This window comes from Podarcis vaucheri (genome assembly GCF_965113315.1).
Source record: "Podarcis vaucheri genome assembly, chromosome: 8".
Classification (NCBI taxonomy): Eukaryota; Metazoa; Chordata; class Lepidosauria; order Squamata; family Lacertidae; genus Podarcis; species Podarcis vaucheri.
The window spans coordinates 56,546,290-56,574,215 of record NC_138766.1 but is presented as its reverse complement, the minus strand read 5'-3'; the positions used below and the strand labels follow the sequence as shown (position 1 = coordinate 56,574,215).

General features: G+C 41.6%; 1 protein-coding gene across 1 annotated transcript; it reads left to right on the top strand.

The window, feature by feature from the left end:
- The first annotated feature begins 15,761 nt into the window (after nt 1-15,761).
- PENK (proenkephalin) lies at nt 15,762-27,196 on the top strand. The gene is made up of 4 exons (XM_082234017.1): nt 15,762-15,918; nt 16,029-16,145; nt 17,198-17,338; nt 22,952-27,196. Exons 3-4 carry the CDS (start codon nt 17,201-17,203, stop codon nt 23,612-23,614), a joined length of 801 nt encoding a protein of 266 aa, XP_082090143.1. The 5' UTR covers nt 15,762-15,918; nt 16,029-16,145; nt 17,198-17,200; the 3' UTR covers nt 23,615-27,196.
- The last annotated feature ends 730 nt before the right edge of the window (nt 27,197-27,926 follow it).

Genomic DNA, 27,926 nt, shown 5'->3' with positions numbered 1-27,926 from the left:
GAGCCCAGAGACTCACAGCAGTTTGCACATTCTTTTTTTAAAATAATAATAATAATAATAATCTTTTTCCCACCCAGTCCGTGTGGAATTTTTCTGAACAGACCAAGACAGCTTCTTCTGCCTTTTCGTTGCCTTCAAGAATTTAAAATTAGTTGTGCAGTAGCAGAATCCTAAAAGTGGGAGGACAATGGCCTTCAACCACCTAAAAATGGAATTTTTAGAGTTACAGTCCCTGCAACTACTAAATAATGCTACCCAATTTGACTGTTGCTCCCTCCACATCCCCAAGGGATGGGACAATACAGATGGAGCCAGCATACATGGTTGCACACAAGAGTACAGCAAACTTCCACAGCAAGCAATCCTTTTCTCTTCCCACACCCTCCATTTTGCTTAACATCAAGCCTGATGAAGATCTTTGAGACATTGAAATCTTACTCATTTTGTAACATTTCAGATGATCCTATTAGAAGTATTTCCCAACTGCAGATTTTGGATTTTTTTCTCATTCTTTCTAATTACTTTCTCTGTTAACTTTTTTTTTAAAAAAAAACACATTTTCACCTTGTGTTCTTGAACTGACTGATATCTGGCTTTCTGAATGTGTTCAGTCATACCATTTTTCTCCTTCTCCAGAGCTGTAAAAATGACTATGCTTATGCTACATTGAGCCATATTCCTGAGGTTGCTTTTGGTTTTGTACACTGTTTATATTTCAATGCAGCCGGGCAACTAGAACTAAAGAGAAGCCAGATGAATAGGCAGGTCTCCAAGGACAACAAGAAAATACTGTAGGGACCACCCACATCTCCAAGATCACAGATGGCAACTACTGGTCTCTAACTAAACAGATGGATCACAGTACTGTTTTGGATTTGCAGGGACTGGATGGAATACTTGTGGAAGAGAGAGGCATGAGCAGCTACTTGGACATCTAAGGGTGTCCGCGATTTTAAAAAGTGTGACCTGGATTATTTAAGTCTCTTTCTGCCAGTAGTCAATGGGGGAGGGAGAAGCTCTAGGGATACATTATATTCTACCAATTCTTGTGTCATTTAGTAGATCAGAAAAGATGAGTCCTGATGCTCAAGTTGCATCTTTCCCAGGACACAAGCACTTACGTTGAGTCAATGGCAAATGCTTGAAATAATTGTCATACAGAGGCATGGCAAGTCATGCTTATGAATTGGTGCTCTTCCCAGGCATTCATCTGCTCAGTCTGACACTCCAGCTGCCAGGGTGGCTTTTTATAAGGGCACAACAGAACATTTCCTGGATCAGCATTGAAGTATTAAACTTAATGTGGGAAGCATACGTATTTAGCTTCACCCCAGTAGTGAGGCTAAACCCACTCACTGGTGGAGGTAAAACCTATTCACCATCTCTCAGCTGTAACAAAAGAGAAAATAGACACAAAATACATGAACTACAAGGGGGGGGATTGTGGATCCCACTTATTAAATTACTTGCATCTTTTCATCTTGGTTATCTGTTTGTTTTTCTGTTTGTTTTTCTTCAAGATAATGGTCTAATAGATTTGTACAGTGTGTTCATATTGGACATCTGTTACCATTTCCTTTGTTAAAATCCTAGAAACCTTTAAAGGTCTATTTATCCTCAGTTGTATGTACAGTGGTACCTCAGGTCACAGATGCTTCAGGTTACAGACTCCGCTAACCCAGAAATAGTACATCGGGTTAAGAACTTTGCTTCAGGATAAGAACAGAAATCATGCTCCGGCGGTGTGGCGGTAGCAGGAGGCCCCATTAGCTAAAGTGGAACCTCAGGTTAAGAACAGTTTCAGGTTAAGAATGGACCTCTGGTACGAATTAAGTTCTTAACCAGAGGTACCACTGTAGTTTCTTTTTATTGTTTAAACTTTTTTAAAAAAGAAGAAGAAGAATGAATTGTGTCTTTGTATTGTCTCTCTCTCAACAAGGTTTTCAGTGGTGCAGTTTTTCTGACCATTAGTGCAAGGACATTCTTCATGGCCTTCATATGTTGCGTGAGTGTTGCCACTGTCAGAAGTGAGCTGAATGCTCTGACACAGCTTTTGCCAATCATCATTGACAATCCGCTCGGCATCGCCTTTCTCAGTGCAGCAATGCATCTCCTTGCAGGCAGCAGGTCTGTACTTCACTACAGCTTTGCCCTTCGCGGAGATAACAGGCTCCGTACCTTTAACGTATCACATTATCCCATATAGTAGCAAATGCATTATTTGTCTGTGGGTTGTTATACAATCAAAGAGGGCACCAACCATGGTTTGCAGAAGTACAAAAAGAAAAATAACATAAAGGGGAAGGCTAAAACAGCCCACTGGGGGCTAAGGTATGCTCAGAATGTTGCCTGTTGAAAGGGGAAGGGGAAATGGAATCACCTGGAAGATGGCATGGGCAGCTACAACCAGGGCTGACCCTTTCAGTAGAAAGGGTGAGGCAAACATCTCAGGCAAGAAGTGCTGGGGATTCAGAAGACAGAGGGGCGAGTTCCTTCAGCCCTTCTTCTTCTTCTTCTTCTTCTTCTTCTTCTTCTTCTTCTTCTTCGCCTCTTGGCTGCATACTTCTACTGGACAAGAGGCCTGTCCCACATTCCATAACTAGCCTGCTTCCTTCTGGTATGATGGAGGATGCTATTCTGTTGCCAACATTGAAATGAAATTCAACTGCTAGTCCAGTCAGTTGCTGTACATGAAATTTGTGTGGGAGGGGTAATCTTGTCCTTCACCACAGGCAGCAAAATGTCTTGCGTTGGCCCCGGCTGAAACAAGAACACTCCACGCTGTAATATTTTGATCTGCTTAACTGACTCAGCAGCAGCTAGCCCCCAAGCGGCTCTTCTTCCTGTTGAGTCCTGGGCTAGCTCTGCTGTGCCACATCATTCATGCCCCTCATTAACACCAGCTCTCCTTTCAGAGTGTGCCAGTATCCAAGGCATTCATCAGAGAACCCATTAAACACACTACATTATACAATATTAAAAGCCACTAAACAAGTGCGTACAAATTACAAATACAATCATTCTCAGCGAATACATTTCGGAATTCTGTCAAAACAATACATTAATTCTTCACTAAAGTATCATCAGAAATGCCTTCTGGAACTGAAAAGGGAAACCAGCCAAAAAATTCATTTTGCTGGCCTGTGAGTTATAGTAAAATCATACAGCTGCAATGAGAGACATCAGTGAGTAATTCAAGAACTCGAGTCTTTCGTTTGTGCCATCCATTTTAAAGCATTATGATCTGCTTGAAGATTAAAATGACGACCACACAGATAGCACTGTAGATGTTGCTTACCCCAATTGACACATAGAGATCAGCCTTTTTTTACCCATCAGGTGAAGTCCTTGGCACATCATCATCACCACTGATTTATTTATCGCCTCCTATACCACTGTCTCAAGGTGATTTACACTAAAGATGGTTAAAAACCATTAAAAACACAAAACAGCTAGTAAATTTATAACAACACTAAAGCCATAACAAATGGACACTTGTGGTAAGGGCTCTTGTATCCAGCTGGGAAAGCCTGTCAGAACAGGCATGTCTTCAATTGTTTCCAGAAAGTGCACAGTGGGCACCTGTCATCTTTCACGGAACAGGGCCTGCCATACTAAAATCCCTGCCACAAGTTACTCCAAAGGGGGTTTCTAAGATCTTTGGAACTTGCAGGAGAACCTCTCCTGTAGATTGCAGTGATCAAAGAAATGTGATTGACTGGTTGATATTTTAAAGAACAAGCCTGCAATGTGCCTCTTATAAACGTGTATGCAGCAATCCACAGCAGGGCCACCAGCAGCCAGCATGGGCAGGCATCTTCTAAAGCCCCACCACTTCTGATTCCTCCTTGTGCAGTTCTCAAGGAAAACATCCAGTAATTAACCATGTGGTTTTGGACTTAGTGAATTGAATTTTATGCATCTGGGTCATATTTGGAGATGTTCTCTCTACATGAATGGCCATGGAAATCAAAAGTTGAGACTGTGCATGTGCTAGGCTGGCATGCCAACCCTCCGATCTGCACGATTGTCTGGATTACAGAGAAAATAACATCCATTTTGGCCCACCATCTTAGATGTTATTTGGATGTTGTACTACACCAGAGGTTGCCATCCTTTGGGGCCATTGGGTACATTTGGAATGTTAAGAAATTCCAAATGGGCATCAGAGATTCTGCAGGCATTGATCACAAAAAGGTTAACATGTCTAAAGAAAGTAGCAAATGAGACAGGACCACAAAATGGTGCAGGCACGCCCCCAATCAGCCATTCCCATCAATGGGGGGAAGTCACCTACATCAGCCACTGCATCTTACAGAGAAAAAAACTCTGCACCACCAGAAAGGAAGGTGAGAAGGAGGGTGTCCTATCCTGGCATCCAATGGAATGTGTGCATTTCAGTGGGGTATGTTCAGTATAGGAGAGGGTGAATTAGTGCAAACAGAGACTGAACAGGAAGAAAAAGTTGTGTTTTGCACGCTGTGGATTTCTATGGGGATATTTACTGAAACCTTTCCTGGGTGCCATATCCCTGCACTATACGCAATGCTATCAGCAAGGTAAACTGCTTTGAAACCCTGAGAGCTTTCAGCACAAACCCCATTAACCTTTGACTGGACTGCTATTAAAACCAAGTGGCATGACAGCAAATGGGCAAAGTCCAGCTGACATATGGAATGCCTTATGTAATGACTTCCCTCTGGAAGTCTGTCACGGGGACTATACTGCAATATTTGAAATATCAAAAGAACTATTTTCTTCTTTTTTGCCTATCAAACTGCTTTCAGCTCCACTTTCTATGTTGTGACCGTGTCATTCCTACAGGCAAGGAAATTGCCTGTAATCCAGTGCATGCTAAACATTGCTCCAGAACAATCTGCTTCTTAGCTAGCAGATTGTACTTTCCTTGCTGCCATTCAGCCGTTTGGGTTTGAAGGAAGAGCTGGAATTATCGTTGCTGCCAACACATTAGTGACTCACTTCAAGTAATGTAATTGCATTTTTTTGAGGTGAGTACATGATGTGCCAGACCAGATCACAGGGAGATGAAGCTTCCTCCCCACTTGCCAAGCTCCATTATGATCCCTCAGAACCCACTCAACCAGTGCTGACATGGGTGTTGAAGGGAGCCATCTGATAGCCTTCAGTCCCAGTGGCAATAGTTTCTTTTTCTTTCTAGGGAGTCATGGCCATATATGTAATTTGATGAGCATAATAAACCTTATGATACAATCCTCCAGCAACCTATCTGAGTACTTGCAGAGCCACTTTCAGTGATAACTGGGAATTTCTCAGTGACTTTGTTTTCAGCCTCTGTCACCTGAGCGTTACCATGAGAACATTAATCCCCAGGTGGTTTCTTACGCAGCAGTACATAGGGAAGAACATTGAGTTAAGGGTGTTTCATAGCATACCCAGGCTGTCACACTGTTCGTGTTTTGTCTTTTCATAAGCGGTAAACAATAAGTGTTGAACTGTCATATATCATGAGCTGAGCAGGTCTAGTGATCAACAGTACAGCAACATGTAACCTATGCACGTACACTGTGCCAACTTGAGTACATTTCTCATGATAACAGTGAATAGCGTAGGCGATCAGTGAACTTTGCTGGGAAAAAATGAAATCTGTATTGCTGAAAGAAACGTCTGCCATTTAAAAATTCAACACTGGAAAAAGGTACCCTCAATCCTAAAACCATCATTGATCTACTTATTCAATGTTGCCATGCTATTTTTGAAATGATGCGGGGGTTTCTAACGTAAATGTAATTAAACATCTCTACCTTGTACAACAAAGTCTTTTAATTCACACCTTTCAAGTCTTTGTAGAATGTCAAGAACTTTGTTAAAACCAAGATACAGTTGATGAACTGTGTTTTACTTGTCTTTTCTTTTAAATTATGTTTACAATATTTTTGTCAGGAGGCTGTAAATATTTAGGCTGCAGTCCTTTCCACACACTTAACTGCAGCCCCTATTGCATTTTCTGCCAACCCTCTGCTATAATTAAACTTCTGAGGAGATGAAATCTACCAAATTTCAGGCTAATAAGGATGGAGGGGGAGTGCAATGCAATAGTTTTGTTTTAAGTTTCAGGTTGCTTTAAAGAAAGAATATACCTTTAAATAAATTAAAGACTGGATGGAATTTTTAGGCATACTGAGGTGAAGAAGTCTCCCAGGTTTCAGACAACTAGGTGAGGATTGTTTGTCCAAGACAAGTGTGGGAAACCTTTTTCTCTCCAGTTGTTGGTGGAGTGCCAATTTGGCCCTGCAACCATGGCCCTGGCACTGAAATTTGTGGGTGCTTGGCCCCTTCATGGGGAATTTTGTGGATGCTTGGGCATGCAGGGCTCCAGGGAATTGGCACCAATGGCTCCCACCATCCCTAGTCATGCTTGCTGTAGCTAATGGGAAATGAGCAGTTCAACTGTCTAAGAAGCTCACCTGTTAGAGGTTCAATGTTGTATCAGTTTGGGGCTCCTGCAAAACTGAAACTAACAACCCTCTGAAACCAGCCTGAAGCTTTAGGACCAGCCTTATTTGCTTTGGACTGCTTCAGACATGAACCATTCCAAATACATCCAAAGCAAGTGCTTCAGTTCAGTATCTGGTCATCATCCAAAGTAAATGCACAACCCTACCATCTAAGATTAACTTGGTGTATCAATTGTCCAAGATGAGCTATAGATCCTTGACGATAAGCTGCTGTGATTACAGTTATGATATGTAGATGACAAGCTGTACTCCATCACTTTCTCTGCTGGGCCAGTTCTGTAGCAAGCAACTTCGTCTGGGTATCATAGAATTGTAGAGTTGGAAGGGATCTCAAGTGTAATCTAGTCCAAACCCTTGCTATGCAGGAATCTCAACTAAAGCATCCAAGACAGATGGTCTTCCAGCCTCTGCTTAAAAACTTCCAGGGAATTAGAGTCCACAACCTCCTGAGGGAGTCAATTCCACTGTCCTATAGCTGGTTCTGGTTCTTCCTGCCTAAGTGCACAATCTGTTAAGGTTGTATTGAATCAAAATGCAGTCTAGTTTTCTCAGTCTGTTTCTTCACTTTAATGGGTAGCATGGCGTGAATCAACATCCAAGGAACTGAAGTGAACGTAGCTGATTTTAAGGTTTATCTCCAGAAAATAGGTCACTAGTTAGTTAGTTAGTTAGTTAGTTAGTTAGTTAGCTAGCTAGTTAGTTAGTTAGTTAGCTAGTTAGTTAGTTTGTTATTATGCCACCCTTCATATGAAGATCTCACGGTGGTTCACAGCATAAAAATAAAAGAGCAAACAAGAAGAGCAAACAAACCAATAAGCCCACCACCCACAAACATATTTAAGAGGATGCATGATGTTCTCTTCATGCACTGTGTAGGTATGTGTAGCAGCATGAAAGAGCATTTTGTGTGAAGCTGGATAAATATCCCAGCTGACACTCTAATCCCATTGTTTATGCTATTCAATAGTGCTTTTTCACTCACAACCACAATCTTATCCTTAATTTCCCACTAATCCTTTGACTCCTGCATTATACAAAGTAATACATTTCATATATCACATGGTCTTTAATCCTTTTCCCTTCTCAGAATTACAGCTTTTAGTTTGCTTAGATATATATATATTAAAAGGAATAAATGCCTTTGGGTTTAAAATAATTAATGTTTCTGTATGCAAACTCAAACTGTATTCTGACCATTAAAACCCAAGTGCTCTTTGTTAACTGGAAATATGTTCACCAATAAATTGAGCTGCAATCTAAACTTAATCACTGATTTTTAATTCGGCTCTCAATATTTATATTGAAACCCTTTGTATGTGTTTATATAATGGTGTGCCTGTTTATATAAGGTATCTAGAGTGAAGACAAAGGACCCATTGTCAGAGTATGGAAAGTTCCAGAGCAGAAACATACATACTAGCAGGTCAGTTGCCAAATTTTGATCAATAATCATTGGAAGCATGTTGCATTGTACTTGTAATGGGAATTGGGGTTGCTTGTGCGTAAACTGCAAACTGCTCCAAGCTTGTCGTATAGCTAAAACTTTCCCTGGTTTGACAGCCCTTGAAACGCGACTGTCTTAGTCACTGGCAGAATCCGTCAGTGGGCGTGACCTAAATTTCTTCCAACATAAAAGTTGCTTGACTCCAAGTCTCCTCCTAGATTCTCTGCGTGGAAGCCTTCTGCGCAGCGTGGGCGTGCCAAGCGGAGGTCCTGTGCTCTCTCCGCTGATTTCACTGGAAGAGTCTCGGAGCCTCCCCTCCACCGTACTCTCAGCTTCCCCTTTCTCCCTGGTGTCCCCTGGATTTCCTTCCCCCGAGGAAGCTCTCTCTCTCTCTCCTTGCTAGTTCCCTCCCCTGCATCACTGGAACGTCTTACCTCTCCTCTTCCCTCTGATGGCAGTTTCCTGACAGTACTCAATATACATTTTAGGTAGGATTACTAACTATTGTTCTGGTCTTAGCAAAGAAAGAGAATCCAAATGGGAAAGGAGCTTAGGTTCCCTGCAAGTTTACAATCTACTGCTTAATCCGTTATCCTGTCTAGCCTCCCCAGTGTTTGGGGAGTGAGTATCATTTTTGTCTCAGAACAGACATCTAGCTGCTTAGAATCATAAAAGTGTAGCATTGGAATGGACCCTGAGGGTCATCTAGCCCAACCTCCTGCAATGCAGGAATCTTTTGCCCAAAGTGGGGCTCAAACCCACAACCCTGTGTTTAAGAGCTTCATGTTCTACTGACTGAACTATCCAAGGTGTGTATTATCCCTACACACTTATACTGGTCTTCTCTTCGAATACCTGAAGGGGTGTTACATAGAATAATCCCGCCCTCTGCTGTCCCAAGTTCTCGTGGTCTTAAATTACAGGAGGGCAGATTATGGTTGAGCATTAGGAACAACAGCAGTTTGACAATGGAACTGCTGGGATTAGGATTTGGGCTGCACAACTGGATGAGGCTGGGCATCCATTGGGAGTGCCCTAGCTCTAGATTCCCTGCATCAAGCAGGGGTTTGGACTATGTAGCCCATCTAGTCCAGCTCGCTATTCTCAGGGGGGCCAGCCAGATGCCTATGGGAAGTTTACAAGCAGGACCTGAGAGCAAGAGTGCTCTCCCCCAGTGGTGGACCTACATTTTGGGGGTCCAAAGCTTGAGCTGTCATGAGGGCCCTTACACAACCAGCAACGAGATCTGGCTAACGACTGTTATATTATTCGGGGGGGGGGTTGTTCCACAACAAATCACCACAACCGTGCCACTGTGTGTCAAGCTTTGTGATTGTTGAAATATATACAACCAAATAATAATCAATTTGAGTCGTTGGAAACAAATTTGGTCTACTAGACTTATTTTTTAAAAAAACAATGTGGGCTAAAATTGCTTATGGGGCCCCTCTGGAATTAGGAGCCCTGAAGTTTCATCTCCATTAGTTTCCTAGTAGATCCATCCCTGCTCTCCTAACTTCTAATTCCCAGTAACTGGTATTCAGAGACATACTGCCTCCAACATAGACATCATGGCTCCTCAGACAATGAGAGTGCCCAGTGTATCTTTAGATCTGGACTCCCTAATCATCTCAACAGAATACAGTGGTACCTTGGTTACATACGCTTCAGGTTACAGACTCCGCTAACCCAGAAATAGTGCTTCAGGTTTAGAACTTAGCTTCAGAATGAGAACAGAAATTGTGCTCCGGCAGCGCGGCAGCAGCAGGAGGCCCCATTAGCTAAAGTGGTGCTTCAGGTTAAGAACAGTTTCAGGTTAAGTATGGACCTCCAGAACGAATTGAGTACTTAACCCAAGGTACTTAACCACTATCTTCCTTTTAAAAATATTTTTGAATATATGAAACTAATGTTTTACATTCAATATGTTTTACATACAACATACAAACAGTGCAGTCCTGTACATGTCAACTCGCTGAGTTCAATGGAACTTATTTCCAGATAAGTGTGTATAGGATTGCAGCCTGAAAGAATATGTAATATATAAGCCTGTCACATCTTCTGTTTGTTAATATAATACAGCATCTCAGGGGCGTAATGGGAATATTGATGTTAGGCATGCCTTCATTTTATAAGGGTGCCATCTCCTCAGTCATTGGAATCCAAATAAGAAAGAAAACACGTTGTCAGATTTTCCCACAGTTGTTTTCAGTATTTCTCCTCCTGTGTATAAAACCCAAAATGCAATTTATCATGATGGCAAATATTGTTTTTACCAAGGAAAGCATACACAATGTGGATATATTTTTTGTTATCTGCAATATTCATTCCTTTGCAAAAAGCATTTACAAGCTGAGGCTCATTTTTCTATGCAACTATTTTCATGAAATGGAAATAAAAGAATGCTGCTTTATTGCCTGAAGAAAATATATTTGAAGTACGGTTATGTATCATCTATTATATGTATATTGAATTGGCTGGAAAAGTAGCTTTTCTCTTGCCCCTGATATTGCCATACAGAATTTTTGAAGTACATTCCCCCTTCCCTCATTTTAATAATCTTATGTAACATATACATTACATTTTATCAATAACAATGTCTATTTTAAACAAGAAGAATTCATAAGAAGAGATGTTTGGCTATGGTACTCTGGGAAGTTCTACAGAAGCCCCCTCAATATATTCCATTCTAAACTGAGCCTGTGATTTGAAAGGCCAATTCAATCAGATTGTAAATTATTGGGAAAGTGGAATGATAGTGCTACAGACAATTGGAGTAGGCTCTATTGGGCTAGATGAACCAATAGCTTGACTTGGTATAAAACAATTTTCTGTACAGAAATACATACTGTACATGTGTTTCTATGAACACTTGAATCTGCCTTGTATAGAGAGAGTCACATCCTTGGTCCATCTATCTTCAGTACCAGAAGACCATTGGTCTACCTGCCTCAATATCTTCAGTGTTGTGATTCTCCTATGTTTTAGACAGGTCCTGCTATCTGGGATCATTTAATGCCATTATGATGGTAAAACCTGGGACCTCTAAATCATGTGCTGTACTATTGACTTATGGCCTTGCTCCTTGAAGTATACATGCCCTTGCACCTACAGATATTATTAACAATGACCCAAACTTGTTCCTTACTGCATCGTTCTGAACCAGTGCCAGCGCTTAATAAACAAAGCTCTTTGCTCTTAAGAACAGGGTTCTCAAAAGCTCCTGCAAGGAAGTGAGTGCCCTCTAGTGAGCGAGTCTGGCTGAGAATAATGCAGATCGGATGCAAGGTATACAGTACACTCAAGTGAGGACAAAATGAAGTGAGACTTTTCTTTTCATCTCTGTTCTGACAGGGAGGAAAGGTGGGAAAGAGAAAGCATCATAACAGGAAACTTTAAGAAATGCTCAGTGTGCTTCAGCATATGTATATACTTTTCTTAGGAGCAACAGAATATAACTTGAGCTAACTCAGTAGGGCATGATAGCCCAAAAGCTTTGTGTTTTGAGTATCACAAACAACATTCCTTTGTCCCTGAGAAAGGTATAACCCTTTAAAGAGGACTGGATAAATTCATGGAGTATAAGGCTAGCCATGGTAGCTGTGTTGTAGCTCCACAGTCAAAAGTACTGGGATCCACAAATGGGGAGGGGACTGTTGTGTCCAGGTCCCACTTCTCTTAGCCATTTGGGATCCACTTAGAAGCCACCTGGGCAATTATGTGGCATATAAATAAATTAGCAACCGTGAGAACAGGATCCTGGAGTCGACAGGCCTTTTGGCCTGATCTAGCAGGGATCTTCTTATGCGCCTGTGTATAATATCATAATGCAGCTAGACTTTCATAGTTGATGTCAATGTTTCCTATAACTTGACACCATTAATGATTTGGTTTTGTTCTTTTTACTTCCACCCCCCCCTCCCCTTGCAGGTTGTTCAGATGGAATTTAAAGCAAGTGTCACTAGCAAGTGACTAGAAGATCACTGCTGATCTTCCCTCTTCCACCCAACTATCGAAGCTGCAGGGGCCCTGTTCTCTTTTGCATCTGGTCACCCTCCTTCCTAGTGCATGGCATTGCTCTCTTTTTCTGCTAAAATGTCTAGCCACAATGCTCCAGTAACCATTTTCTTTTGGCTGCGCGTGTGTTTGTTTGTTTCAGTACTGCTGCCTGTATCCTTGACATTCACTTTTCCCCCTCCTCGGCTGTGGAGCAGGCTCAGCAGCCATCTGTTCCTCATAGTATTTGCTTGGATTCTAATAAAGACACATCAAAGCCATCAGAGGCAGTGACTATGGTCCTTTGGGTGGGGGGTGGCACCTTTTCAGACACAGCCTGAACATAATGTATACAGAGGACTTCAAAAATTAAGAGATTTATTGTGGCATAAGCTTTCTTGCAACTGAAGCCCACTTCATCAGAGGTGTGAAATGTGGTCTTGGGTTGGCTGATACATGAATATGGATGGTGGGTGGGATGAAAACAGTGAGGCCAAAAGGCCACGATACTTCAAGTCTCTGGTTTGTCTATGCAAAGCTCAGAAATATATGAGATAATGACCATTCACAATAAAAGTCATTACAGTGGCATTATAACAATATTGGAGCCCATTTTCAGCTGACCTAACATATCTGTCCTGCCACTTTTAACAGATTTGTTGACATTAAGTCATTTCAGAAGTCTAGGACAAGGCATTTCAGTGCAGGAGAGGGGACAAAGACCAAAATGATGCTGTCAAATACATTCCAAAGTTAATTGCAAGAAATTGGTGTGTTTCTGTTTAGTTATTCATTTGTTTGATTGTTCATTACACTTATTTCCTGCCTTTCCTCCAGGGGACTCAAGGCAGCATACATGGCTGGTTCTCTTCTGCACTCCCTCATTTCATCCTCACAAGAACCCTGTGAGATAGGTAAGATGAGAGAAAGTGACTTTCTCAAGATCACCAGGTGAGCTCCATGGCTGCATTGAGGATGTGAACCTGAGACTTTTAGGACCAAGACTGACACTCCAACAATTATATCTCATTGCCTCTCTTTTCTAAAGACCATTTCCTTATCTTTTAAAAGACTTCATAAGAACTATAGTGATGTTCACAGGCTTTATTTTAAGCAAATGGATTTGTACTTTCAGCAACTATGCCATGTGCGAAGATCCATTTAATTGTTTATAACACTCAGGTTATAGAAACTCTGAGCTGGCTGGGATATTAGACAACCCATGGTGAATAATAAGCACCTGTGGTCTAAAACACAAGAGAGAGGGCATGCTGTCTTCCCTAAGCACCTCTTCTGCTTGCATTGCTACAAGCATTGAAAAGAATCTTTTCATGGGATTATCCTGCTTCGGCCTGAGCACTGAGTTTATTTGCTTCCCACTAATAACTGATCTGAAAATTGTTTCAGGATCTTTTAACAACATACCTTTTTAGGTGTACTCCTAAAAAAGTAATGTGCAAATCTGTCTCATACAGAGAATAACACCTTTGCTTTGTTTTGTTACTCTGTAATGTGTGAAACGTCTTTCAGTCCATGGATCAGCTCACATCTCATAGCTCTCAAACACTTTATATTTATGATGGTGGTTGGTTGGTTGGTTGGTTGGTTGGTTGGTTGGCTTGCTTGCTTGCTTGCTTGCTTTTCAGGTTGTCTTTTTTAAGGGCCTCTGCAAGTGCTCTGGGAGTTGTTCAGATTCCTAGGAGTCTGTTTAAATAACAAGAAAACCTGTCTTCTAACAGTGAAAAGCCAGGTGTGTTAGAAGTTTATTAAAATCAGTTACTCCTTACCTGCAAATGTTTTCACCTTGTTTGAGTCCTATTCTTGGACCTTGGTCCTATTCTCTCACCTTGTAGCATACAAAAATCCACATAAAATTTGTTAACCCAGACAGAGAGAATTTTGGAAGATGCTGGGCCACATGAAAATCTGATATATTCTATGCCCTACACACACACACACACACACACACACACACACACGTCGCTGTTAATTAACTCACCAAATTGTTCAAAGCCAGTCAACTGTCCTCCTGATGTTCCCTTGTTTGGAAACCCCTCCCCACCCCCCACCCATCAAACAATTTTGTCTCTCTGTAGCAGAAAACTTTTGTGTCTTTTCCTAAGGCTGCGTACAAACCATACCTTTTAAAGCACATTTAAAGCATGCACACCCCTCCCATAGAATCTTGGGTACTCTAGTTTGCCCCTCACAGAGCTACAATTCCCAGCACCCTTAACAAACTACAGTTCCTGTGTTTCTTGGAGGTGCAGTAAATGTATGGATGGGGCTCACATAGGGAACTGAACATCCTCCTCACCCATACACCCTCACCCTGAGAATGTAATAATTATACACACAGCTCTGGCATAAAATGGGTGCCTGGCATAAGCATTTATGCTAGGACTGAAGGGGATGCAAAGCTGTGTCATACTAGATGGTTTTAGTGTCCATGCACCATTCAAGAAGCAGCTGTGAAATTGGGATGGTCCCCACCATGGCTGTTTTGACACCAGAGTGTTAAATCAGAAGCAGGGTGGGATAGTTCTCAAGTATTTGCCTGCGACAGACAGCCTTTTGGACAAGTGCCTCTGCTGTAGTTTGGACTATCTCGGATCTACACAGGGGTTGTTCTGGTCCTCAAGTACATTGTGAGTGGCAGGTATTTTCAAAAGCTCTGAATTTGGGAGGCAAAGCCCAAATCACTTTCCGAGGGAAAGAGGGGTGGATATGTATGGGGAGGGCATGCCACATAGGTGGCAGCAGCTGGGAAACAATGCTGAAAGCCTGAGGCCACCCAGCCCTCTTCTCCCACAGCACAGGTGGCAAGATGCAGGGTGGAGTCACTCACAGAACTTTGAGGACAGGTGGTGGAAATATATATTGGATACAAACTTTTTAGCGGGGTCTTTTTCAGAGTGGCACCTCAGCTATGTAGTGGTCTCCCCATACAGACTCACCTTGCACCCCAAATCCTTCTGTATCACCCAGGATTTAAAATTGTGTTTTAAATTCAGGCTGTATATTGTTTTATGCTTTTATGTCAATTGTTTTATGTTGTCTCTGTGGGTGGTTTTTTGGTGGATCGTGCTCCTGTCTTTTACTGTTCCTTGTTGGTTTCAGTCCCTGCGTGTTGTATTTTTAATATTGCTTCCTCTGTAAGCTTGGTTTTGCTTCTAAGCAAGCAAATATTTTGCTTGCTTAGGGAATATTTATTCATAGCTATCGATGAGCAGCTGTATAACTAGGACATAACTGATGAACTAATTGACGGGCAGCTATGTAACTTTAATGAACATATAAATATGGCTTGGCAAACTGTTGAGCACCAGAGTGACGTTCCCAATGGCATCCCTTCACTATGATCTGAGGAACTGATTCACGTCCAACATCCTCCCTCGACGCTGGACGACTCAGGGTCAGAGCCTTCGAAAGCGGGAAGAGATCTATCCTGCCAACATCCACTCCTCACAGCTAGAGGGGAGAAAAATATGACCTCAACACGGGGGAAGGGTGCACCCGTCCCAAGTGGCAGACTGGAAGTACTCGTGTCGTGTCCCTTCCCAGCGCCATCCATTTTTTTACGGGGAGAAAGCTACCTCGGGGTGAAATGGATCCCTGAGTGGGGTGGGGAGATGGGGGGACGGCCGGTGAGTAGTGCATCTGTCCACCCACGCCGGGGAACAAGAGAGTCGTGCGTCGTCTGTTGGCCTTGGGCAGCGTGCGAGAGCCCCCTTCCTCCCCCTCCCCAGAGTGCCAGGAGCTCCTACTGGATGTCGTCGGTGCTGCGTCACATGGAGGCTGGAAGCGATTGGGGAAGGCTCGGCGTTTCTCTTTTTTGACTAATTATAAAGTCGCTCGCTCCACTTCCCCGGGTGCTGACTTTGCTGGAGAGCTCCCGAGCCCACGGAACAGACCAGCCTCGGGAAAGGGGAAGGAGGCAGGCAAGGAGCGGCTCGTCCTCGAAGTTCGCTTCTCGACCATGTAAGATCTGCTGGAGCCGGCCAGCCTCGAGGGAGCTGTCCGCAGCGCGGCGTTAAACTCTCGTCCATGCCTTGACTCGCTTGTTTTGTTTTCTCTCTTTCTCCCCGCAGCTCCTCGACAGCCGCACCTGCGCTCTTCTTTTAAAGGAAGAAGGAAAAACCACCGAGCGAGATACTCTAAACTTCAACGGAGCAGCTGCTCACTTCAGAAGAACGGCTCGAGAAGAGGTAAGGGGACGGAGGGAGATGGGCGTCGAGGGACGGGAGGGGATTCTTCCTCAGCCTCTTTCCAGCAGCCCAATGGTCACTCTCGTTTCTACTTAGTGCAGAGGTTCGAAGGTCTCGGGTTTCCACCCCCGGTGTCTCCAGGTAGGGCTGGAAAGGGCTCCTGCCTGAAATCCTGGCTAGCTTCTGCCAGCCAGGTTGGCAACACTGAGCTGTATGGAACAGTATGAGGCAGCTTCCTATGTAAATCCATGGGAATGGGTTGCATGTTTTTGCTGGTGCTGCAAGCTTTGCCATGAACGTGGATCAAACTCTGTCCTGTCACCAGTGATGTGCTCCCTTTCCTTATGGGACTAACACCACCGTCTTCTTGCCTTCTCTTGACCTGGTGGCCAAGACCAATGCTAGTCAATATCTGTTCTTCCAAACTCCTAGACAAGGTGTCTCAGTTTAGATACCTATTTAATAAACCCACTTGTGCTCTTGTGATATAGCCATCAGTGTGATTAAAGAGTAGCAGAGAGGATCAGCATTTGCCCTCCCAAACAAAGTATGTCAAATGTCATTCTAAACAGCATGAGGAACCATGTATACAGAACCAATGAGTGGTAATTATTCCAGGTTAATTTTTGGAGGAAGGCAGAAATGAAGGGATTCAACTCATAGTTCTTTTAAATGCTTCTTTGTTCATTGGTAACTTTCAGGACCCTACATGTTCAAATGAAGCAGCACAATTATAAATCAGGAATGTGGTCTCTGGACTAAGTAATGAGAGATAGGCACTCTAACTTTCTGATGTGCAACATTAACACATTAGATTTAAAAGAGCTTGGATAGATTTTAATGCTTTGGTCTCCAGTGTTCTTTCTTGGAAGCATCTGCTTGATTTTGAGCAAATTTGTTCAAATCCATGGTTGTAGAGGGTGTCATTGGTGTATGATGGTTAGTGCTCTTTCACCAAACTTCCTTGTGCATATCAATTTGGAACGCAATGTATGTGCCTTGAACAAGGAAGCAAGTGATTAAGTTCAATTATTATTTTTTTCTTTTTGCAGACCATGACATTTCTTCTGAGATGTTATTTCTTGCTCTTCGCTCTTAGCACATGCCTCATCCTTACAGTTCAGGCAGAATGCAGCAAAGACTGTGCATCTTGCACCCACCGATTGGCATATCATGCAGACATCAACCCCCTGGTAAGCAGAATTTAGGCTTGTTTCTGAAGAACCCAATTAATTTATTAGCCATTTAAGAAGCCTATTATTACTCACATTCCATCTCTATCTGTCGCAAGGTGGTTACAATAATGTACAATATGTAATAAATAACAACAACTTTAAAATACTTTAAAGCAACACAAAAAAACAGAATATGAATTTTGAAAAACCAATATAAAATAGAAATGATGAATTACCATGAAAAGCTCTGCTAGTGCAATCAGATTACAAAACTCAAAATTGTGTGTCTCTAACACAGATTAGCCACCCCCAAATGCACTTTAGCCATTCTTGAAGGGCTGTTAAATAATATTGCAATGTTGTTTTTTACATATGTTTGTGTATAATGTGTTGCTTCCAATATGTATAAATGAACCTGAGTACAGCATCAGAGAGAATGAGTTATTCTGGATTAACAATGCACAATACCAGCATGTAATTCTATATGCCCTCAGAGACATATACCTTTCCTCCAAGGAACTTAAATATGCGCTTCTTCACCCACTAGCAGAAGATTGCCTGAAACCTGATCTTAGTGTAACTGAAGATCATATTGAATACTTAATATTTAGAGTTAAATTATCTATGCTTCTTTGATAAATTAATAATAAATAATCAGAAAACCTGTCATATTGGCTTATGCTACACTTCTGTACTGTACTTCACTACCAGCTAGTTCAGCACCTTGGAGAACTCCCACATTTCTCACTGTTCAAATACTAGATCTAGCTTGGTTATGTAATCATGGAACTGATGAGCATAGGAAATGAGGCAGAAGGAATAGGATTATTTTTGCTTACGTAAAGTATGTAAATTGGGCGTTTGCATCCCTAAAATTATATATGGAACCTATTGTTTTTAAGACCAGCATGAACTCTGAAGACTTCAATTCCATTGTTCATTATTGTCTCCCTGTACAATACTTATCCCAGAGTTATGGTGGTAGCATAATTAATACTATTCTTGGGTTTTGTAGCCTCTTCCTGGAGCTGGTTATTTTGATCTGCTGTAAGTCTTTAGGCACCATCAATGAACTAATTGGCCAAGGTGCATATAAACATGATTCAGGAAAATACAGCAGGCACAGTTCAAAAATGGATGGTTTCCTTTTTGAGCCCATTTCAACTTTGCCTTTGATTTTGCTGGAGGATGTATGCCTTCTCTATCAAATATTGCTTGCCTGAATATCCGAAGGTTTATGTGTTGTCTGCTTGAGATCCTCAGTGGTACAGATTGTTTGGCGTAATCAGTCTGCATGGGTTCATGTGAACTCATATTGGCATTTGGCTCTTCCAACTCTAATGCTCAGATCCATAATAATGCACAACTAGTTCCATTTGCTCATGAGGCATTTGAACTTCGGTGGCTCAAACTGCAATCCATGCCAAATGGCAAGCCAGTTTGGAAATGTATTATTTAATTAGGTATTAAATGTACACCCCACCTTTTCTCCAAGGAGCCTAAGGTGGCATGCATAACTTTTTCATCCCATCTCATTTTTACCCCACAACAGCCCTGGGGGTTGGGTTGAGCTGGGTTGGGTTGGGTTAGGTTAGGTTAGGTAGTACAGGGTCATTGAGTGAATTGCATGACTGATTGAAAATTTGAACCTGGTTTCCAAGCCTTGCGACAGCCCAAAATGAGATGAGCTTCAAAGGGAGCTTTTGATGTGGCATGTTTCACAGGTTCTGGTCTTCAAAAGTAATATTTTTAGAAGTCCCATGGGGTGCACAAAAGTCCTTCAACTCCCCTAAGTAAACTCTTAATTTCTAGCCAAATCTGCTAGATGGGAATCTGTGGGAGAATCATAGAGGGAAACATGCTTCTGCCTCTGCACTCGGTCTTGCTGGCATTTGCAAGCCTGGGGCAAAAGAATAGCAGACATTTGTTTATAATACCCATATTCCACACCTGTCCAAAATTTCCTTCACCATCTTTTTGCTGAGGGTGCTAGAGACAGTGGAGATGCAGAACTGTTTTTGAATGTGGAAATTAGGCATCACCAGGGAACTGACCTTTAACAACCCCATGGGGAAAAAATATGAAGTACCATGTTGCTTCATCTCCATGTACATCAAAGGGAATGGAGGTAGTTCAAATTTTCAGTCAGACATGCAATTCAAGAGGTTCAAGAGGGTTCCTGTAATTTTGTTAGGCTTTTATTGTTGTGCTTTATTATTTTCTTCATAACTGCATATATTGCAGGATTGTAACAAGGGTCCAGAAACATAGGAACTTGCAACTAAAAGCGTTATTTAAGTTCAGGACTCTTGTTATTTTGACTATATAAAGTTGAAATCCTGTACCCCGGGAATAAGTCCCATTGCATACAGTGCGATTGACTTCTGACAGAGTAAATATGCATACTAGAATATTAAAGATCCATGTAAAAAAGGTATGGTCACATCAGATCACTTGTTTTAGTACTCACAGGCAACTCTTAACAATGTTTCAGAGCACATTATCTATAAACTGGTGGGCTGTACTGCAAATTAAATACGCCATGTTCTAAATTTGTTTCCATTTTAAGCTGTTAACAGATGACATATTTTGACAAAATGTTTGAGCTGGCATTAGATGAAGTACTTTGTACATGAATAGAATTGGTTTTAACATTTCTTTCTGCTATAGTGTTTGATACCATCACCCTTATTATATAATCCACTATAAATCACCTTCATTAAGACTAGACTAAGGAAATAGAAACGTTAATACGGAATGATATATTCCTTGTGTTTAATTTTCACGTTGAAATTAATGGGATGTGCTTGAATTTGGGAGGAAGTTAAGTGGCTATTTATTTTAGTGTGTATTTGAACCTATGTTGTTTATAACCATTGTATAACTGTTCTGTCTTGCCTGAAAGAAAGAAAAAGAGGGGGGGACCCAAGGAAGTTAGACAGCATAAGGTAAAAAGGTACCTAGAATTACTACATATAAATATGTTGCACAGTGGTACCTCGGGTTACATACGCTTCAGGTAACATACGCTTCAGGTTACAGACTCCGCTAACCCAGAAATAGTGCTTCAGGTTAAGAACTTTGCTTCAGGATGAGAACAGAAACCGTGCTCCAGTGGTGCGGCAGCAGCAGGAGGGCCCATTAGCTAAAGTGGTGCTTCAGGTTAAGAACAGTTTCAGGTTAAGAACGGACCTCCAGAACGAATTAAGTACTTAACCCAAGGTACCACTGTAACTCTTTGAAAAGGAATAGATTTTGTAGTGGCTATCTGTTTTCCAGATTGTTCATTTATACACGCAAATGACAGCTCTATTGGGAACAATCGTAGATGAAGATCGTGTTGATAATGATTAACATTTGCATACCATCCTTCATCCATAGATCTCAAGACAGTTCATCACATAAAAATCCAGTTAAAAAACACAAAATACATAATCAAAATCAAAACAAACCACTAACCTACCCACCCCATCCTCCCACCCACTGAAAGAGATGTTTACAGTCACTGTTAGGACACCTACTTTATTCCAGATATTCCTATTCAAGCATGAACAGCTTCTATTTTGCAGATGGGGGGTGGGCGGCGGCTGAATATTAACTACCCCTGTATCAGAACTGAGCCACAGGCAGCCCTTACACAGTGCCTGCTATAATTTTTTTTGGAAGGGTGTAAAACCTCAGTCTGGGGTCCTCCTTTCCTCTGGATTCATAGAATCATAGAATCATAGAGTTGGAAGAGACCACAAGGGCCATCGAGTCCAACCCCCTGCCAAGCAGGAAACACCATCAGAGCACTCCTGACATATGGTTGTCAAGCCTCTGCTTAAAGACCTCCAAAGAAGGAGACTCCACCACACTCCTTGGCAGCAAATTCCACTGTCGAACAGCTCTTACTGTTGAAAATTCCATTTTCAATCCAACCAACAATTTTAATCAGAACCCTCTGAGATATTCATTACCAGCACAAACTATTCGAATTGTCATACTATAGACAATACATTGGATAATTTACACCACAAGCATATATTGACTAACATTTCAAACAACATTTTGCAAACCACTGCTGTCACTTCTCAAGAAATGAGCTAGGTGTTCCAACCATCATGTTAGATATAATAAATGGGGATTCTGAAATTTGTTATCAGTATTAGACATTTTTGTTGTTGTTTAACTTTAATATGGATGTGCTGGCATGATTTTTAAGAAGACTTTTTGGTGTATTGGGCTATTTATTTTTGTGCTACAATGATTTTATTTCTTTCTATGATGTATCCCTGTTTTAAATTTTGGAAGGCCTTCTGTGAGGAAGTTATACTAAACGGTGTGGTCTAAATATGCAAAATAAAACAAAAAATAATCCTTCCCTTGAATGAATAATCTATGGTTCTGTTGAAAAGATGCTTGCTTCCAATACAGATGTATTAACTAGCTGGTACAGCAACCCTGTGATCCCCATCCTATGTGAGTAGACAGCCAGAATTGCCCAGGGAGGGCCATGCATGCCAGCACAATGATGCGTGCATTTACAGCAACTTAAATTTCATCAAATGAAGTGGTGTAGAGCCGCTGTGTGGAAGTGCTGCTTCAAAAGCCAATCCCTTCACATCAGTGCCTTGAGCCGGCCACATGCTCAGCAGCCCCCACCCCCAAGGTCATGTGTTACCTGCTTTGTTGTTGGCAGATGTTGGTTGAGACTGTAACTGCCCGCAGACTGTCTTACCAGAGTGGTGCATGCTCTAGTTATCTCCTGCTTGGACTACTGCAATGCGCTCTACGTGGGGCTACCTTTGAAGGTGACCCGGAAACTGCAATTAATCCTGAATGCGGCAGCTAGACTGGTGACTGGGAGTGGCCGCCGGGACCATATAACACCGGTCCTGAGAGATCTGCATTGGCTCCCAGTATGTTTCCGAGCACAATTCAAAGTGTTGGTGCTGACCTTTAAAGCCCTAAACGGCCTTAGTCCTGTATACCTGAAGGAGTATCTCCACCTCCATCATTCAGCCCAGACACTGAGATCCAGCGCTGGGGGCCTTCTGGCGGTTCCCTCATTGCAAGAAGTGAGGTTACAGGGAACCAGAAAGAGGGCCTTCTCGGTAGTGGCATCTGCCCTGTGGAACGCCCTCCCACACATTAAGATGCAGATAGCCAGTCTCAGTGTGTGCAGCCCACAGACAGCTGTAGTTCCATCAACAATTGTAAGAAAAGGGTTAAGGACTTAGACTGCATGTAGTCCACTCACATTTGCTTATCTGCTCTCATTAGGTTTGCCGGGCTTCCCTTCTTGTAACAACATTACATATTGCCATGCAATCTCTGGCTCTGTGCCGTGTAATACATTTCATCTTTAATAAAGAAATGCATTTTGGGGGAAATGTGATGATGCATCTCTTCTTGTCAATGTAAATCCCACCACAAATCTCAAAGCAATGCTAAGCCAACCCAGGTTAATGGTTCCCAGTGAGCTAAGTATTTCAGAGAAAGATAAAAATAGATAGTTGTGACATTGCCCCCCGTCGCCCAATTATAAAGAACTTGGTTTTATATTCTAACATATGGATTTGCTGCTTTTAACAAGGCAAAAAGAAGTCACAAATATGTTCTTACTTTGTACATCAAACTATTTTTCAGGCATGTACACTAGAATGTGAAGGAAAGTTGCCCTCTGCCAAGGCCTGGGAAACCTGCAAAGACCTTCTGCAACTGAGTAAACTGGATCTTTCCCAGGAAGGCATTGGTGCCCTAGGGGACAACCCAAAAGAACAGGATGAGAGTCATTTGCTAGCCAAAAAATATGGTGGCTTCATGAAAAGATATGGTGGCTTCATGAAGAAGATGGATGAGCTCTACCATATAGAACCAGAGGAGGAACCTAATGGAGGAGAAATCCTTGCTAAAAGGTATGGAGGCTTTATGAAGAAGGATGCTGAAGATGATGCCTTGGCTAATTCTTCTGATCTGCTGAAGGAGCTTCTTGGAACAGGGGAAAATGCTGAAACTGGGCATTATCGGGATCTGAATGATGGTGAAATCATCAAGAGGTACGGTGGCTTCATGAGGAGCATCAAGCGCAGTCCTGAATCAGAAGATGATGCCAAAGAGCTGCAAAAGAGATATGGTGGCTTCATGAGAAGAGTGGGGAGACCAGAGTGGTGGCTGGACTACCAGAAACGATATGGTGGATTTCTTAAGCGTTTTGCCGATTCTCTCCTTCCTTCAGATGAAGATGGAGAAAGTTATTCCAAAGAGGTTCCAGAGATGGAAAAAAGATATGGTGGATTTATGAGATTTTAATTTCCTTCCATTTGTCCTTTTTGTCCCAAATCAAAGACTGCCTCATTGATCATAATTTATTGTCATGTGTTGCTTGTACTGTACAGTTTTTTACTGTCCTAGTTTATAATGCAACCTGCTGTCTGTTATTTCAAGTTCTGTGCTCTTTTAAGTCAACAAATAACTTCTGTAACGACTTCTAATTTGTCTGTTGTACTTTTCATGCTAAAACTATTTTAATTACCACATCCATTTCTTTAAAACAGTGCAATTGCTTAGTTGTATATACAATAAATTGTTCATCCTAACTGCATACTATATCCTGAAGTATTTTTTACCCAGCAATCACTACAATTCATTTCTTTCTGCACATGTGAAATTGAATTTATTTCCCTCTTCTTTCTCTTTCATTTTAATTTTTCAAATTTATTTTAAGAAACTTTAAGTGAATAGTCACTACAACAGGCATAGGCAACCTTTGGCCCTCCAGATGTTTTGGACTACAATTCCCATCATCCCTGACCACTGGTCCTGTTAGCTAGGGATCATGGGAGTTGTAGGCCAAAACATCTGGAGGGCTGAAGGTTGCCTATGCCTGCACTACAACCATCTATGCCACACATACATATTAAAGCTCTAGAGGATGGTCAGTATATAATAATTTGTACACCTTGTTTGCAAACTGAATTAACAGTACACATCCCCATTTTAAGAAAGAAATTATAGTCTCAGAATTTCTGAGGACTTGCTATTTCTCAAATTTAACAACTTTTAACAGAATTCCAAACTGTATAAATCAATAGGGTTTAAATTAATAAAAACGACACCAAACTGCATTAGTTTGGGATCTTCCCATATTGTATATGTACAGAAATGGCTCTGCTGGATGTTGAGCTCTGGTTGCAGCTGATTACTATTACGATTTATTAAATTTGTATACTGCCCTTCATCCATAGATCTCAGGGCAGTTCACAGCATAAAAATAAAAGATAAAAACACAAAGCACATAATAAAAACAAGACCAAGAACAAAACTAACCAATACCTCATCTCTCCCACCTGCTCTCACACAAATTTAAAAAGGTATAGGATGTTAATCAGCTCGAGGCCTGGTTAAAACGGAACATTGTTTCACCTTCTTGGAACTGAATTAGCCTTTTGTCAGAATTATAGGAACTCATAGGAAGCTCAATATCTCTCAAGAACAATCCCAAAATGGATCTGACCTTGTACTGATCTCTACACTTTGCATTGGCATTTCAAGATTTGCTTCTCTTTGGTTTTCTAACTACTTTCTCCATACATGTTCACCTCATATATGAATATCTGTGAGTCTATCTCACAGGATTATGTTGCTTCAAACAATGGACTAAATTCTGTAAGGATGAAGGTCAAGCTAACCTGGTCACTCACTAAAGGACTGTCATTGTTGCCATCCTAATTTTGTTTCATGCACCCGCATGGCAATCAAATAGCAGTAAAACATATTAGAATTTGTTTCGGAAAGTAGTAGTTCAGGGTCTCTGTAGTGCACAGCAAATGGTGTAATTTACACTATGATTCCTTATGAGATTGGCCCAAGCACAAGGATTAATGTTAAATTTTTAAAAGACAAGACTGTGTAGCTACCCCTAATTTTATCCTCACAATCGGGTCAGGTAGACTTGACTGAGAGACTGTGATGAGTGGAGAATCACTGGGTGAGCCTCACTGATCAAAGAATTTGAACCTGGGTCTTCCTAGCCTAAGCCCAACACTCAGATCATTCCACTACATAGACTCCATTCGCTTTCCACAGGGATGAGGATCCTGTGACCCTGCAGGTGTTGGGCTCCAACTCCCATCAGCCTCAGCTACCATCAGCCAAAAGCCATGGATGATGGGAGTTGCAGCCTAGGAAAATCTGGATTCCTCTTGCCTGCCTTACAGCATCCCAAGCTCCCTCTTTTCCTACACAATGAAGACTTCTCTGGCTTAGTTGTTTTCCTCCAGTTTCTTTTCAAGCTTTTCTCCAGCTGCAGGGCATCTGCTGCATAAACTTTTTGTGCATCTCTCTTTTCCCTACCCAGCCCTTTTGAACTGTCAGATCTTATCTCGTTTCTTCCTTTCACAAAGGGCAAAAATCACAGCTTTTTCCATATGTTTGACAATACAGTTTATAATATTTTAAGGGGAACATCTTGTAATAGTGGATTAACATGGAGTGTGTCAGACAAAAGGAGGCATCTCTAAGTGAATGTGGCAGCAGTTGTGGAAAGGTTGCATGTAGTCTATATTCATTTGAAGACATTAGGAAAAATATTTAAAGTGTATAAATCATAGTTATTTTAGGGAAGCTTTTAATATTTGATGAATTATTGTATTTTAATATTTTGCTGGAAGCCACCAGAGTGGCTGGGGAAACCCAGCCAGATGGGCGGGGTATAATAAATTATTAGTATTACTACTACTACTACTACTACTACTACTACTACTACTACTTTAAAGGGTTAGAAAACAATCATTTTTTCCTCTCCTCATATTTTTAACTTTTTTTAAAAAAAAGCATCTTTGTTTTAGAAGAAAACTCAAGGTAGCTAACATTACAGAATTAAACACAGCATAAAAGAATCAGTAGAACAATAATATCCACATTGAAACAGCAATCAATAAAACCTCCACATCTGCTGGAACAAGGTCGCTGATTATGGATGGGTTGCTGATTATCTGAATATAATCAGCAACCCATCACTCAGGGCTTCCTGGAACAACCACGTCTTTGCCAAATAGCATACAAATAAGATGATCGTGATCATGATGATAACATTGGCAGTTACGAGGTCTGGGGCAGTTAGGATTCTAATGAAGGGCTAGGGAACTTGTGGCCCTCTGGAATTGTTGGGCTTCAACTATCAACAGCTACAGCCAGCATGGCAAAGGCCAGTGGTGGTGAGAGTCATTCCAGTCCAGCACATAGCTGTCAACGTTTCCCTTTTTTAAAGGGAAATTCCCTTATTCCGAATAGGATTCCTCGCCAGAAAAGGGAAAAGTTGACAGCTGTGGTCCAGCAACACCTGGAGGGCTGCATGTTCCCCACCCCCTTTTCTAAACTGAAGGTGTCCTTTCTCCCAAAGACCTCTGCTCTCAATCAGAATGCATAGGAGGGAATTATGAGACAAGCTTGCTGTGAGTTCTGCAAGACTCATCCCAGTTCTGCTCATTTTCACCTGGCCTGAAAGGGAAGGATTCCGACTGCTCCTGCTGCTCACAGTGCCTAGAGAGCAATCAGTCTTGTTTAGGGGTTACTCCTGGAAGCAACTTTTAGTTGTGGAGGAAATGTATTGTTTTTGCTCCTATTTGGATTCTCTTCTTGTATTTCTATGGTTAGGCCTCCATATGAATTACTAGTGAATTGTTTGATTGTAGTGTATATTTGTTAATATGAGATGTGAGTAGCCTTTAAATATTAGTATGAGAATTTCCATTTTTGCTATGTCTTGTATTTGTTAGCGAATTATCTGGAAGCGTTGCTATTTAATGTAAACTTTTCTGATATTGTGAGCCGTTTGCAGCATGGCTTATCATGGAAAAACGGCATACAAATAAACAGATGATGATCATTTAATGAGCACTTCCTGTTGTTTCCTCCAAGGATAAAATGAAACCAAAATCACACTTAAATTTAAGCCAGTGCCCAGCATTCCATCCCATGCTAGCAGCAATAAAATGGATTTCTATGTAGTTACCGGGACAGTAGTAGGATATCCACACTCTTGATGGCATTCTTGAATGTTTCGCTTGCAGACAATTGGAGGAACATTCAGTTCCCTAAGCAACTCCCATTCTATAAAGATAGGGCCAGCCTAACCATGAGGTAGACTGAGACAGCCGCCTCAGGTGGTGGAATCCAAGGGGCTGTGGTGGCTTCCTGGTTCTAGTGAGATCTCAAAAGAGGGAACCTGCAGAACCCCAGTAAGTGGGGCTTTGGCAAGGGGGTGGAAACCTTGCACACAGAGCAGCATCTTCCCACTTCGCCTCAGAAGGCAAAGCAGGATGGGCCATCCTTGTATAAAGGCTTTCGAAGCAAGAAAAAACATATTAGAAAAATGCACAAATGTGTGGCAGCTGTGTGCTTTTGGGTTGTGAATTAGGATCACATACCACTGGAAAGTTCTAAATTTCCATTTTTAAAAGGCTACATACAGATACAACTATAATGGCAAGCAGGCATTGTAGCAACATGTTTCTGGTCACTATAATTATAAAAAGGAAAAGGAAAAAAGCTGCTGTGTACCATTCTCGTGTGTTTTCCTATACTCATATGCTCTTGAAAAGACCCCAGTCCGTTTTACATT